This window comes from Borostomias antarcticus, assembly GCF_949987555.1.
Source record: "Borostomias antarcticus genome assembly, chromosome: 17".
Lineage (NCBI taxonomy): Eukaryota > Metazoa > Chordata > Actinopteri > Stomiiformes > Stomiidae > Borostomias > Borostomias antarcticus.
Window position 1 is genome coordinate 23729763 of NC_140250.1, and position 15268 is coordinate 23745030.

Here is a 15268-nt window from a genome sequence, read left to right on the forward strand (position 1 = left end):
CCAGAGAACACGAGGCATCTCTCGCCTTCATGGTCATGTTTCTATTATGTTTGTCAACTGTCTGTATTGTTGTATGGAGGACTCTACTGCAAACCAAATCTACCTACGGGTACTAATAAGGTCAACTGAACTGAACACACACAGAAAGACAGACACCCTAACCTATAGCACAGTGCACTGAGCAGGCCAGGCCGAATGGTGCCAGGAAACACACATTAGAACTGACATTTATTATAGAGTTATCAGTTTCCTGTCTGCTCTACCCTGGTGTGTGTGAGACCCAGAAACTCTGTTCCTTTCTTGTGTGTGTGTGTGTGAGAGAGAGAGAGAGAGAGAGAGAGAGAGAGAGAGAGAGTATGTGTGTGTGAATGTATATGTGTTTGAGTACTGTGTGTGTGTGTGTGTGTGTGTGTGTGCGCGTGCGCGCATGTGAGTGAGAACCAGAGTAGAGCCAGGGCTGATGTCTTGCATCCCTACAGTACATGTAGTCTCTATGTCCCACTGATGACATGTCAAATCATCTTATCACTCACATGACCATCAAAAGCCCCTGCTGCTCACAAACAGACCTGCCATGAAACACTGCTTCTCCAGTGCTGGGGTTACAACCTAGCAATTAGCAAAGACCAAACATCATGACCTTGGTCCTTGGGAGACCCAGCGGTAGCTGATCAAATGTCGGCACACATGAAATGTATGGGAGCGTGTGAGCGTCGATAGCCCCCAGCGTTCGTTTTTCCAAAGCAAAACGAATCTATTCAGACTGCACAGTCAACACTGCCACCTAGTGTCCACTGCATGCTACTGCACAACCGACACAGTAGTGCTATGCTTTCCCTACCCAGCTCTGTCTCGCGTCTGTCTGCGAGGTTATTAAACACAGATTAAGCACAGCTGTTGGTCCTCATTAGGCGTGTTAAATAAAATTTGCTCAGCTGGAACTTACACAATGCGGTTAAATATTGTTTCACATAGAATTTAATGGAGCATTATGACATAGAACAGAAAAATTTTACGAAAGATACCAACTATTAAGGAAGGTGTTTTGCTTTTCATATTTCTATGATTCTGGGTTGTTGGTTCATTTTCCATTCCCAATAATGTATTGATCAAATAACATTAACAGCAAAACCATCAAGATTAACATTAATCTGACCGTTTAAGATGTAATTGTACGTATGTCATTCATTCATTCATTCATTCATTCATTCATTCATTCATTCATTCATTCATAATCACTATTCATTCATTCATAAATCGACTTTGTGTCCATCTGTCTCTATCTGTCTGTCAATTTTAGTCAGTCTGTCTGTCTGTCTGTCTGTCCGTCCGTCCGTCCGTCCGTCCGTCTGTGTATATTTCAGTCTGTCTGTCTCTCCCTCCCTCTGTTTGTCCATCAGTCTCTCTCTCTCTGCCCGTCTGTCTGTCCATCTGTCTCCTTGATCCAGAGGAAGCCTATCTGGGTGCCGAAGTTGAGCCCGTCTCTGACATGGGAGAAGAAGGACTCGGGGTGGCACGAGGTGCAGGGCGTCACACACGGCCTGTCCGTCACCGTGTCATCATGGATATGCTCTGGGAGGACTCCGCCCCTCTGGAGGAGTATTCTGGGATGGAGGACAGGATATGTTAGAGACATGGGAGAGGACAGGCGACCTCACTCACTCACAAATACAAAACCACAGATACAATACCACCTACAGATCTATAAATATACCACCTACAGATCTATAAATACACTTATCAGTGATACAATACCACCTACAGATCTATAAATACACTTATCAGTGGTACAATACCACCTACAGATCTATAAATACACTTATCAGTGATACTGTACAATACCACCTAGGCTACAGACCTATAAATACAGTTATAGTTGGTATGAAAGCAGTAATATTTCTAAAATAAAGGAGCAGCTGGAATTACATGAAATGTTATGTAAGGTTGAGATGTTTGGGGATTTTCCTATGAGTCATTATTGCTCCCAAAGGCCACCATACTTCTGGGGTGAAATATGTGACATCATCACACATTGCCTGCTGCCTAATGTATAGGGGGGTGGGGGGGGGGGGGGGTCGGGGGTCAACAGACAATCCATGACCTGGTCGGAGTGATAATGACAGAGCTCTGGCATTAACGCCCGATGACAGCGACCAGAATCCAATCACTGGCTGGTCAAAGGTCACAACCTCCATGTATCCAATCAAACAAGTGACTGCCGGGATACTGTTGCTATGGTGATGGATCGGTGGGAGAACGGCCTGGCTGGTCAGAGTTCTCATTGTAAATCGATTGGCCGACCCTCCAGCTAAGCTCAACTCAAAGACCCTGATCATAGTTTGACCCCAGAGCTCCACAGCAGAGGTGACCTTTGGTTGTTGTTTTGTTGCATGGCTCAGAGTAATAATTTTCAGTAATCTCTACATACTGTATAAGAACCTGTTGATGAAAATCTTTAAGCGAGATCTCAAGATGTACCTTTTCAGTCTAGCCTACAATCACTAGCCAGGACCTAGAGACACAGAAAGGCAGCCTCCAGCCTGCTTGTGAATCCTCTGTATACATTGGTGTATATCCTGTTATGCACTGTGTGTATATTTAGATGTGTATACAGCTGGTTGCCCTGCAACTGGCACGTTCTGTTTTAATATCTGTGTTGCTTTTATGGCTCAGCGTGCTACTAACCCTTTTCTGCCTTCCCTCTCCCTAGTGACTCTCTCTCTCCCTCCTACCTTCTAACCAGGTCCAGTGGATGCCCCACTGTCACCCGCAGACCACCCTGAGTCCGATAGATACCCCTGTGTCTGCTGTGGATGTCCAGTACAAATACAGCCACTAACCCTGTCTTCCTCCCTAGTGTCTCTCCCTCTTATACTCTAAACAGGTCCTGTGGACACCCCCTGTCTCCTGCAGGCCAGGTCCCAGAGAACCCCCCCCCCCCCCCCCACGTCCTCGGCCACGGTCCACCTTATGGCTCCTGGAAAGGCCCCCTGCCTCCTCGTGACTAGCTCCTTCCCACTCTGTGTCGTCAGCTGTCCCTATCCAGCCAACCCCACCCCTTTTTTACCTTTGGCTCTCTGCTTTCTGTTTCCCCTACTCGCGAAGTACTTACTGTGCTTTGTTATGTGATTCACTTAAATGATCTATCATGTAGACAACTTCTCTGTAACTATTTGTGCACTCTACTGTTAGTCATGTCTCTCTTATGAAGTATTTAGCCCATGTTTACTGCTCTGTATATGTTCTTAGCCAGTAGACAAACATTTTCCAGGAGCTTGCTCGATCGTCTCGTTGAGAGAGGTCAGGGAAGAATTTTTACAGCTCACTTTTCTGGCCCCCGGGTGAAACTGTTTTTTTGCTTCCTTCTGGAATACCTATGCCCCCCCCCCCCCCCCCCCCCCCAGCCCCACCCCCCTCCGTTGCTCTCTGTAAAGCGCATTGTGTTGCCTCTGTGTATGAAATGCGCTATGCAAATAAAGTTTGATTTGATTTGACAGTGCAACCAAAGGGATCGGTACAGGGGCGGAGTAACAGTGAATGTGTACTGTAGTAACAATGAGTAACAATGTGTGTGCACTATAGTTTAATTGGTAGGTACTATCTTATCTGAGATTTTAATGGCTTTGCTAATATGTAATTTATATGTCATGGACCTAGTAGTATGTATGTTAAAATGTCATGAACCTAATAGCCAATTGTACTGTATGTTGAGCACTTAACCTGGTAGCCAATGGCATTTTATTTTGATTTACCTGGCAGCCAATTGTATTTTGTTTGATTTACCTGGCAGCCAATCGTATGTTGATGTGAGGTCTGTCTGCGTCCAGGTCAGGCACACAGCCCGGGTGGATGTTGTGGAACTGCATGGCCTGCTCTCTCTTCCAGGTGAAACAGCATGCCCCCACCGACGGCCCGATCACCACGGAGATGTTGTGCACCCTACAGCCGAACTCCTTCACCATGGCGTTCACTGTCGCCATAGCAATGCCCATCAGTGTCCCCTTCCAGCCTGAGATGAAAAAAAAGTAGTTTTGGATGAACCAAGCACCTTGGGATCACTAGTTGAGTGAGAATACCCTTGGTAAAACATTGAACCAAAGCCTAATGCTTGCTGACTGTTTGAACCCTCTACACAGACAAAGATGGGATATGTTTCCTACTGGGGTTTCCAGATTCCATTGAAAAATGCATTCCTAGATTACCCACAGTTCTGTGCTGTCGATGCTCCCCATTTACCCACCTGCATGGGCTGCCCCGATGACCTTTGACACTGGGTCAGTGAAGAGGATGGGCATGCAGTCGGCCCCCGGGGCCGCTATGACAACGCCACTCTGATTGGTCACAATGCCGTCGTAGCTCTCTGGCTCCTCCTTCCCCATCACCCACACGTCACTCCCATGGTTCACCTGCCAGGAACATCACAACAACATCAGCCATCACACACGGCTTTCCAGCCTCAGCAACCCAACCAAACCAGTGCTGCTTTTAAATCCTGTTTCTCTCTGCCTTTCCCTACGGTCCTGGTTCTGGTTCTTATGTTTTTAAACCTAGCTCTCTGATGTTTTTGCTTTTTAAACTTGGGCCTTGTAACATTTTATCTAATTTACTAATTTGGTTCTTAATTGCTTGTTTTGTTCTGTTAATTTATCAGTTGTAATGTTATAGGTTAGGCTATTTAGATTTTTGTTCACCCTTTCTGTGAAGCACAATGCGATTTCATTATATTTTAAAGTGCGCTATATGAATGAAATCCATTATTATTATTATTATTATTATTATTATTATAACAACATATGTTCTGATATATTTCGTCCAGAAAATGATGATGCTAATAGGCTACAATGTAATATCTCTATTATTATGTCTCTCTTATTATGTGATAAAATATCAATAGGTCTACCGTAATGAGCAGCATAATGCAGTGTTAAAATACAGTAGCCAATGGGGATCTATAAACTAACAAACCAACTTTGGCCAGGTGGAAGTGCCTTGGGAAGAACCCCGCCGTGACGGCCAGCCTGCGGATGTTCTCATCAACTACGCCCCGGGGGTCCCGTCTCCTGGAGCTGCTGAATAAGTTCAGAGAGGAGAGCGTCTCGATGGTGGAGATACCACCTGTACGGGTGCTGAAACCGTGAGAGAAATAGTCTGCGGGGGGGAGAGAGAGAGAGAGAGAGAGAGAGAGAGAGAGAGAGAGAGGGAGGGAGGGAGGGAGAGAGAGAGAGAGGGAGGGAGAGAGAGAGAGAGAGAGAGAGAGAGAGAGAGAGAGGTGTGTTCTCAATCTGACAATCCAGACCAGTTTGTATTAGCCTACCAGTAGCAATGGTTTCATACAATGCATAACAATGTACAAAACAGACAAAATGTAGCCTACACTAGGCTAAACCAAACTCACCTGAGATGAGAGTGGACCTCAAGATAGTGACGTCGCCCCTCACGGCAGGTAGCTGCTGCAGGAAGCTCGAGACCTCATCAGTGACAGCTGGGAGCGAGTCTGTGGGCGCGTGAGCGCACAGGTGGTCGTCCAGGGCGACCACGTACTCAAACGTGTATAACGCCGTGAAAAGTTGCTGCTGGTATGATTGCAACACCGCTCTACCGTGCGCAGAGGTGATCACCTTGATCGAGTTCAAGTCCAAGTCGTCCACGGCGAGTTTGAAACGGTAGAGGCACTCGGCGACAGTTCCATAGTTCAAGAAATGAACCCGTCTTTTACCATTTGAAAACGTCTCCAGCAGCTTCGACGTCTTGGCGGCGTTTAGACCGTTGGCTCGCTCACGGTGTTCTCCTAACAAAAGGAAAACGTCCCTGTCTGCATATATGGCAGTTAAAGCGCTATTTACTTGTTTCTCGAAGCACTCACTACATTTTGCACACTTGGCGTAAATAAAGTCAATGACAAGCACGTCAGACATTGTAGCCTAGTACAGGAAATAACACAAGACCCTATGCAGACTGAGTTCACCACATTGTCTACTTCACAATTGTGAATGCGCTAGCGATGCAGTGTGTCTTTATGATACTGTGAACATTAGTAGGCTATGTTATAAACCCTCAGATTGAACTTCCTGCATTCTGACCACAGACGCAAGAAAGCCCAACGCAGCCTCTCCGCCGACTCCGCCCATCAATGGAAACCCCAGGGAGCCTCCATACCTTGCATAGGCTATACTTCCTTCCTCATTCTCTCTGAAATATCACTGACTTTACATAATTTAACAATCGTATGGAGTAACAAATGCTTTTCTGCATCAATGTCACACCACAGACTGTCACAAGGAACGAGAGAATGAGAAGAGAGTGCGTCCCACATTGTTGAAACAGGGTCATGAGAAGGACTGAATGACCTATCTACATCCTGTTATGACAGTAGGTGAGTTATGATGTCGTGACAGACCTCCAACCTGTCAGGTGAGGCTATGATTCTAGCCCAGTTCCTCATCCCACTAATCAAGGACAATATGCTATTTTGTGAAATATTTTTGGGTTTCCCCTGGCTTGTTTGTGCACGTCAAACCCTGTGTTCACCTCAAAAACATTTTGTTTGCAGAGCAGTGGCCAGCAGGCAATTGTGTAAAGCCCTGCTTCACGTTCTGGGTGCCTTTGGGGGAGCCTAAGGGGGCCTATCGGCCTGTTGATTCATTCACTGTTCCAACCATGGATCTCTGTGTTGAGTATAGCTTATAGCTGATTGATGACTGCGGGGGCTACCGTTATCAGGGCCCCAGCTCAGGTAGCCTGTGTGTGTGTGTGTGTGTGTGTGTGTGTGTGTGTGTGTGTGTGTGTGTGTGTGTGTGTGTCTGAGAGAGAGAGTGTCTGAGAGAGAGAGAAAGAGAGAGAGATGGATGTAACCGGCTGACAGCATAATTTCCCACAGAGCAGTTATCTTGTGAAGCTAGCTGGATTGACCCAGCAGCCGGACATTACATGACCCCCCCCCCCCCCTCCCAGCCTCTCATCCCCTCAACTCCAGCCTCTCATCACACACTGGATGGTAGAAGCAGCCTCCCCCAGCCCTGTGCACCCCGTCCCTGTCCTCCCTTCCCCCAGCCTCAGCCCCAGAGCTCCTCTGAAGGGACAGCAAGAGAAAGATTACTGTTCTAGCATGAAATTGAGAACCATCATGGTTGGGAGGATATAGGCCTTGCTGCCTCTCTCTCTCTCTCTTTCTCTCTCTCTCTTTCTCTCTCTCTTTCTCTCTGCTCAGCGGAACTATCTTCTGTCACAGACGATTTAACTCCAGTGATTTAAGACACCATTGCCAGCACCACACATTAGAGGAAATGATTTGATTTTTGCGCACAAAGCAAGCAAGCAAACAAACAGCAAAATAACAAACAAGCAAACAAACAACAAAATGGGCTTAGATAGTTAAAATAAAATGAAGCTAGACGTAAATTCCATTGCTCTGGTTACTGGCTACTGCTGTATGTTGGATGAAAGCATCTGCTAAAAGACTGTAATGTATGGAGGCTATCTGTCATTGTATATGTGACGACGTGACATCCTGATTCAACAATCAATCAATTTACAATACATCACGAAACATAGATTGTCTATGAGAAATTGGTAGTAGATTTGTTGTTTTATCACTGACACGTTCTCTGAATCTGTAGCCTATTTATTGGCTGCAGACCAGAGAACATGCAGTTCCATAAATGTCAAAACAGTTCTGAATATTACCATTAGAGGGCGCAAAACGACCAGATAATGCTTTTAAATATCTTGCTGGGGGACTGTAATTGATTCAGTTGTATAATTTATAACCTCTGTCACAATTAAAAATCTGCCATGCCTCTGTGGCTTTGCTATTTCATTGGCTTGCTTGAACATCTGGGAAATAGTAGGTGTGGATTTGACATTAAGATGTCTTCACTGTCATGACTATCAGTGTTTTATCGTAGGCTCCAGCTCCTGCAGGTGCAGTTTCGATAGCGACCCTCTACCTCCCCCCGGTCTACAGGCCTGCTGGTGTTGTGTTGTGTTGTGTTGTGTAGCCTATCTCTCCCCCTGGTCTACAGGCCTGCTGGTGTTGTGTTGTGTTGTGTTGTGTTGTGTAGCCTATCTCTCCCCCTGGTCTCCAGAGACCCGCCTCGTGACAGAGGCATCAGTATCGTCAAGGTTACCCTAGTAGAAGGCGGCTGTGGAGGTATCTTTCCAAGATGCTGCTCGGTGACAATGACAGTCATCTCTGGAGTAGGCTAGGCTACTGTAACCTAGGCCTATAGTCCTTATCATGTTAAATGCTTCATGCAATTTAAGTTAAAGGAAGGAAAGATTCAGTTTGAAGATCACGCATCATGTGGCATATCTTTGATTTATTTGTGGTGTTGAATCTGGGAGCCTAATTCAAGATTGTGGCAGTTTTTGGCAAATTCAAATGTTTGTGCTGAAAACAGACCGTTAGGGCTACTCATAGGGAAACGAATGCAGACTATTTCACTGCTATTGACCTGTGGTGGGAGAGGCACCAATCACCCCTTCTGCCAGTCTGAGGAAAAATCGACCCCCCATGAGGCGAGATTCCTGCTCTATAACCCGATGAGGCTGAACGCGCTACTATAACGGATCAGATGTAGTTTAATATCAAGATCAATTAAATTATCATTAGACATCATAGCCGTTGGCTGTCTTTTTTGCAGCAGCCTGGAGCAACCACATCCTCTCCTTGCGTGGTAGCGTTTTTGTGTGCGTCCTGCTCCCGCACCTGAGGAGACGTCCTTGCTCGTTTCAGAGGCAGTCCGCCCGCCTGTCGATTCGTGCACGGCGATCCGTGCACGATCACGGTCATACCGGAGGCACGGTCATACCGGAGGCACGGTCATACCGGAGGCAGGCACAAGGAAACGGCGGCTCGTTCCTCCGATGCGCCAGAGCTTGCGGGAGGAGAGGGCGCAGAGAGCCGACGCCGCATCTCCGTCTTTTAAAGGTCTAGTCTCCGTCAAAAGGAATACCGCCGTGCCTCCGATCTGATCCTGGGTTCTACCGATCTGATCCTGGGTTCTACCGATCTGATCCTGGGTTCTAGGAACTTCGTCTTCCCGACGGTAAGAGCTCAATTCACAGGACATTCCTCTTATTTCCTTTTTCCTATGCGTAGCCTATGTCAGCATAGTAGGTTCCGTCTTTAATAGCCTATACATTGCCCAGTGTACAAGACACGTCTACGACCGCTTCATCACCGGTAGGCTGTTTTGTTAGCTGTTTGTGATATGTTTAATTATACGCTATTATGGAAGGACGACCATATGGCTCGACGGCATGCCTGCATATCTCGACATGTTGATTATTACAAATCGACTCTGCATAGCCAACCGCGTTTTTAACTTAATCGCACGCATTACTGGTGTAGCCTGAGAAAATATAGAACATTATAGATATATATAAAACATTCTCTTTATGTCCTAGGCTATCTCATTGGTAGAACGCAGACTTCTCATGCACAGCTAAAGTCAAGCAAAGGGCTCGATCCGCACTAATGGTTCAACAGTTTAGGCTGTTATCTATTAGCCTGGGAAAATGTAGCCTAGCAATTAGGCTATTGATTATGAAAAAAGGGAACCATGCATCGACTACAATCGAGAGATAGCCGACCGACTGACAACTTCTTGTTGTCAAGATCAGCCTCTCTCTACCGAGTCCATTACGCAAGTCTGTGGGTCGCCCATAAGTGAATAGTAGAGGACCACTGTTCACCACAGAGAGAGGCTTGTGACTGGGAGGCGGGCTGAGTAGACCCAGCACTAGGCTAGGCTACTATGCGGTGAGAGTCAAGAGCAGAATTACAGCTTACTGGCGGATGCCCTTGATAACACGTCACCTGGGCAACCGCTTCAGCACCATGGAGAGAGCAGCGGAGGAGAGACGGGGAGGGGGAGGGGCTGGGTCGCTGATTTGCTGTCTTCGAAATGTCACTCCCCGTCCAGAATGTGACACTTCAATTAATGTATCTCAAAAGTTAATTTGTTTAATGCATGCCAAGGGTTTTTTCCTCTGCAGCAAGAGAGCTTGTTCTTTACAATAGGCTACACATTCACATTGACTTAGAGTCGCCTATCTATTAGTCAAATGACTATTTAGTCAAAGCCAGATGTTTTTTCTCAGAGAAGGAGGATATGATGTGAGGCTGAAAGCTGAACTGAGAGGGCCTCATTTTCATAAGAAACAGCAGTGAACACACTGGCCTTGACTGCAGGACATTAGCTTGGGAGTGATGTTACATCAATGTGTAGTGGTGACTGAAGAAGTGGGTATAGTATAAGAGCAAATATTCAGAAATTGTCACGTGTCTACATCAGTGGTGGATAAGAAGTGAGTATACCGTGTGTCTGTTGATAAAGAGGTGCGTATACTTTGTGTCTGTTGATAAAGTAATGCGTATACTGTGTCTGTTGATAAAGAAGTGGCTATACTGTGTGTCTGTTGATAAAGAAGTGGCTATACTGTGTGTCTGTTGATAAAGAAGTGGCTATACTGTGTGTGTGTTGATAAAGAAGTGGCTATACTGTGCAACACCTCTCTATACCCTCGACTACACTACTGGCCATGACCTCCTTACAAGGAAGTGTGCTCCTGCTTGGACCAGAGAAGATTCAGGATTAAGGAGACGACATCGAGCGTCAACAGACAGATTCCCCATGGGCCTCTGTTGTTGTCTTTGAAAACTCGGCACACATGCTCAGGGAGGAAAGAGCTACAAACTGAAAGCCTGCCTAAACCAAACCAGGTCCACCAAACAAAACAAGCAGCAGAGAAGAGAGGAAAGAGTACTGATAACTGACAGAAATGCAAATGTAGAGAGAGAGAGAGAGAAATGGAAAGTGTGCTGAATCAATTGGGAAATATTGAATGCAGTGCTCTTATCAGTCATAGTGTTCCACATGCATCATATTACAGAATGATTCTGAAGATCTTGTCAGTTTCAGTAATAAGATTAGCCTTCTCATATCCATGTGATAAACACAAACACAGCCATGCTACGGTACGGTACCTAACAAACAGCAAGTGACCTCAGCTCAGAGACTAGCTAATTGGTGTGGCATTTGAATGTGGGGTGTTACATTACATTTTGGTTTCACTGTGTTAATACATAATCAAGCCATAAATAACAGACCTGATTTCTGTTTGTGTGTATGTGTACGCCTGTGTGTATGCGTGTGTGTGTGTGTGTGTGTGTGTGCGTATGGGTGTGTGCTTGTGTGTAAACCCCAGCTGTGCGAGCTTATAGCTATCGATCCAGATCTGGGAAAAATGAGACTGGCTGAACACTCAGCTGACCAAGGCTATGCTCTCTCTCTCTCTCTCTCTCTCTCTCTCTCTCTCTCTCTCTCTCTCCACCTCTCTCTCTCTATCTCCTCTCTCTCTCCCAGCTCTCTCTCTCTCTGGTTTTATAGTGAGACTCTCACACAGCTGGGTCCTGCACTCTGCCACATACCATACCTTCACTCTAACACAGTACACACTGAGCTGTCTGTGAGAATTAACCGGACTGAATGTATACAATACACAGCTGCTGTTATATATGAGAGAGAGAGTTCTGTTATTTCTTCATGTGAAGCACTTGCAAGCACGGGCAACATTTTTCGATACTCCTCTGATTATACTTTCTCCTCAGTCGCTGATGTGACATGCCATTGTGGGTGTGGCTATTAGATGCATGGCGGAGCCTGATTTGCCAGCCTGAGGAGGAGGTGGTGATAGTGTTAACCTGATTGGCCAGCCCTAGGAGGAGGTGGTGATAGTGTTCACCTGATTGGCCAGCCTGAGGAGGAGGTGGTGATAGTGTTCACCTGATTGGCCAGCCTGAGGATGAGGTGGTGATAGTGTTCACCTGATTGGCCAGCCTGAGGAGGAGGTGGTCATAGTGTTAACCTGATTGGCCAGCCTGAGGAGGAGGTGGTGATGATAGTGTTAACCTGATTGGCCAGCCTGAGGAGGAGGTGGTGATAGTGTTCACCTGATTGGCCAGCCTGAGGAGGAGGTGGTCATAGTGTTAACCTGATTGGCCAGCCTGAGGAGGAGGTGGTCATAGTGTTAACCTGATTGGCCAGCCTGAGGAGGAGGTGGTCATAGTGTTACCTGATTGGCCAGCCTGAGGATGAGGTGGTGATAGTGTTAACTTGATTGACCAGCCTGAGGAGGAGGTGGTGATAGTGTTCACCTGATTGGCCAGCCTGAGGAGGAGGTGGTGATAGTGTTAACCTGATTGGCCAGCCTGAGGATGAGGTGGTGATAGTGTTCCCACTATCACTATGTAGCTGGGGCCTTCCTCCCTGCCACTCATCACACTGTCTCATCTCTCCTTTTAGTTTAGATCCAACTCTAATGTAGGCTTACACACACACACACACACACACACACACACACACACACACACACACACACACGCGCAAACACATGCGCAAACACATGCGCAAACACAAAGGCACACATGTCCATGTGGATGGCTACACATCAAAGGAGGATCTCCCATCACTGGTAGAAGAAACAGCAGCAGCCTCAGGGATCGCCAGCTTTCAAATTCATACAGTGGCCACTGCGTTTGTGTGTGTGTGTGTGTGTGTGTGTGTGTGTGTGTGTGTGTGTGTGTGTGTGTGTGTGTGTGTGTGTGTGTGTGTGTGTGTGAGAGAGAGAGAGTGTGTGTGACAGAAAGTATGTGTGCGTGTGTATGCGAGAGAGTGTGTGTTTCTGAGAGTGAGTGTGTGTTTGGGTGAGAGAGAGTGCTTGTGAGAGTGTGTGTGTGTGCGTGCGTCAGAGTGTGTGTGCGTGTGTTCTGCCACCACTCTGAGGGAGCTGGACCCTGTGGCGAAGTCTTGGCTGAGTCTTGGCTGCAGATCAGGCAGATCTAATTTGTGTTGAAGACCATGGAGAAGCTAGCAGGAAATGCAATTTGCAATTTCTCTTTGTGGGAGACAATGTAGACAGACTGAGGGGAGGCTGGGACCCCTCATCTGGGTTGACAGATGTGGGGAGGGTCTCTCCTATTGAAGATTTGTCCCAGTAGGATCTGGCAGTTGAAAGCGAAGTGGTGGGTTCAATATCTGAATCTTTTCATAGGGCGTGCATTTTGAAATTCTTCTGCCAAAACAGAAATGGGTTTGCTCAGAAGACAGTCCTCCATTAATTTATTCTCAACTGACTGTTGTGGTTAATTAATGTGTTTTCAAAGAGGATCGAGCTAATGTGAGTGATCATTCCGTGATGTGATATTTTCCAGCGGGAGAAACGAGTTTCATTGGTATGACTAGCATTGGTCATTGTCTGGGGTCTAGATTTCAAAGTAGCCATTTAAAACCCCATTTAAATCCTGCGTTCCCCAAAGATGGTGGACAATGCTTTGGTGAAGTACAGGGGTTGGACCTTTTGATGGCTAATTTTCCTCTTGGATGTTCCCATTGTTTATGTAACTGGGACTGGGACTGGGACTGGCTGACAGGCCAGGTCTGTCACTCTGTCGGACCCCGACGGCTAGACACACTCTTCTTAAGATCTTCTACTCTTAAAAGGCAGATGAAGGTGTGTGTTTGTGTGTGAGAGAGAGAGAGAGAGAGAGAGAAAGAGCCAAATATCTGTGGCTGTGTGGGTGTGTTTGTTTGTGTGTGCGTGTGTGTGTGTGTGTGTAAGAGAGAGAGAGAGAGAGAGAGAGAGAGAGAGAGAAAGAGACATTTGTGTGCCTGTGTGGGTGTGTTTCTTTGTGTGTGTGTGTGTGTGTGTGTGAGAGAGAGAGAGAAAGAGACATATTTGTGTGGGTGTGTGTGTGTGTGTGTGTGTGCGCGCGTGCGCATGTGAGGTTTTTAACAGAGGTGTCGTAGATAAGAGACCAGATTCTCGCTCTTCCCATTAGCTTGGCTGAAGAAGGATAACATTGCTGGCTCGCTCGCTCGCTAACCCCCTCCCCCCTCCCTCCTGTCACACATACTAATCTCTCCCTCGCCACACGGGCAGACGTGGGTTCAACGTGTTTGTAGGGCAAGCCGTCAAGTGTCCCACATGATATCTATCTATAGGATTCATTACAGAACGTTTGAACATTCATTTCAACAGTCAGACTCCCACGATTCTCAGCCCTGGTGAAAACCTTTTCCCCGCTTACAAAGTGGAAAGAATGGCCTTAGTTATCTCCACAAGAGGGATCTCAGTAACAAACTCTGTGTGTTATGTTTACCTTCAGAGCTACTCCACACCGCGTAGCAGGTATGTGTAGGTACCTGTGGTGGTGTCGGTCACCGCGAGGTCACTCCTCCACTGAGGGCCAACAAACCCGCCTTCATATTTGTTATTGCCTGTCTGTAACCAGCACCCTGTCTCCTCTCTGTACAGGGTTGGCCATAGATTGTCAATAGATGGTGTCTGGCGGTGTCCTGTTTCTGCTCTTCACATCGCTCTAGGTCCACAGCCAGGTTGTAAACCTGTCTCGCCCTGCTGATCATCACCAGAGGCAGATTCGTATTGGTTTAGTTACACTAGGGTCCAATCAGGGAAGGCGGGGAGCGCGATGCTGCGAGATGAAGAGAGGGGGTTTGCGTGAGTCAGCGGAGTCTGAACAGAACACAGACCATGTGTCAAAACAGCTCAAGTCCCGTAGATGCAATACGGCTCCGCTTCTTTCATCATCCCTCTGGTATTGTAGTGTGTGTGTGTGTGCGCACGTGTGAAATGTGTTAGTGAGCGCGCGTGTGTGTATTTGTGTTTGCTAATCAGATCGTGATGGAATAGTAAATCTCGAGAAAGGAAAGATGCCTTTTAGAACAGCTCTGCAGACTGGATGTAAGACCAGAGGCCCTTCGTAGTGGGAAGCCAGCGGAGAGGCTGGCAGGCCCTGACTGACGACAAGGAAAGAAGATGTCCGCCATTAGTGCCATTGCTCCAGTCTCCTCTCCCATCTCTGGTTCTCCCCCCCACCCCGCCTTCTCCACTCCGCCCTTGAGCTGACAAGTTGAGGCCAGGGGGACGGGAGGGAGTGGGGGGGGGGGGGGGGGGGGGGGCGGAACAGCAGGAGTGGAGATCACTTGACTGGACTTGACCCGGGGGTCCACTCTCTTAGGTAGTGTATACAATAGCTTAGCCAAGTGCGGAGAAATAAATAGTCTTTGCTGCATTGTGCATTGTGTGTAGTAATATAAGAGATAAGAGCAGCCAAAAGAGAGGGCTGCTCTCATACACAAATAAAGTGTATGAGAGAGTGTGAGAGAAATAAAGAGAGAAAGACAGAGAGGGAGAGAGAGAGAGGGAGGGAGAGAGAGAGGGAGTGCTCGCTGCTATGGGTTGA

General features: G+C 47.0%; 1 protein-coding gene across 1 annotated transcript; it reads right to left on the reverse strand.

The window, feature by feature from the left end:
* Positions 1–1396: 1396 nt before the first annotated feature.
* On the reverse strand, positions 1397–5915 carry lacc1 (laccase (multicopper oxidoreductase) domain containing 1; the record flags this gene model as incomplete). Its single annotated transcript, XM_084452122.1, has 5 exons — positions 1397–1604; positions 3784–4009; positions 4241–4406; positions 4970–5148; positions 5396–5915. The coding sequence occupies 5 exons, from the start codon at positions 5913–5915 to the stop codon at positions 1397–1399; spliced, it is 1299 nt and encodes a 432-aa protein (XP_084308248.1).
* Between the last annotated feature and the right edge of the window lie 9353 nt (positions 5916–15268).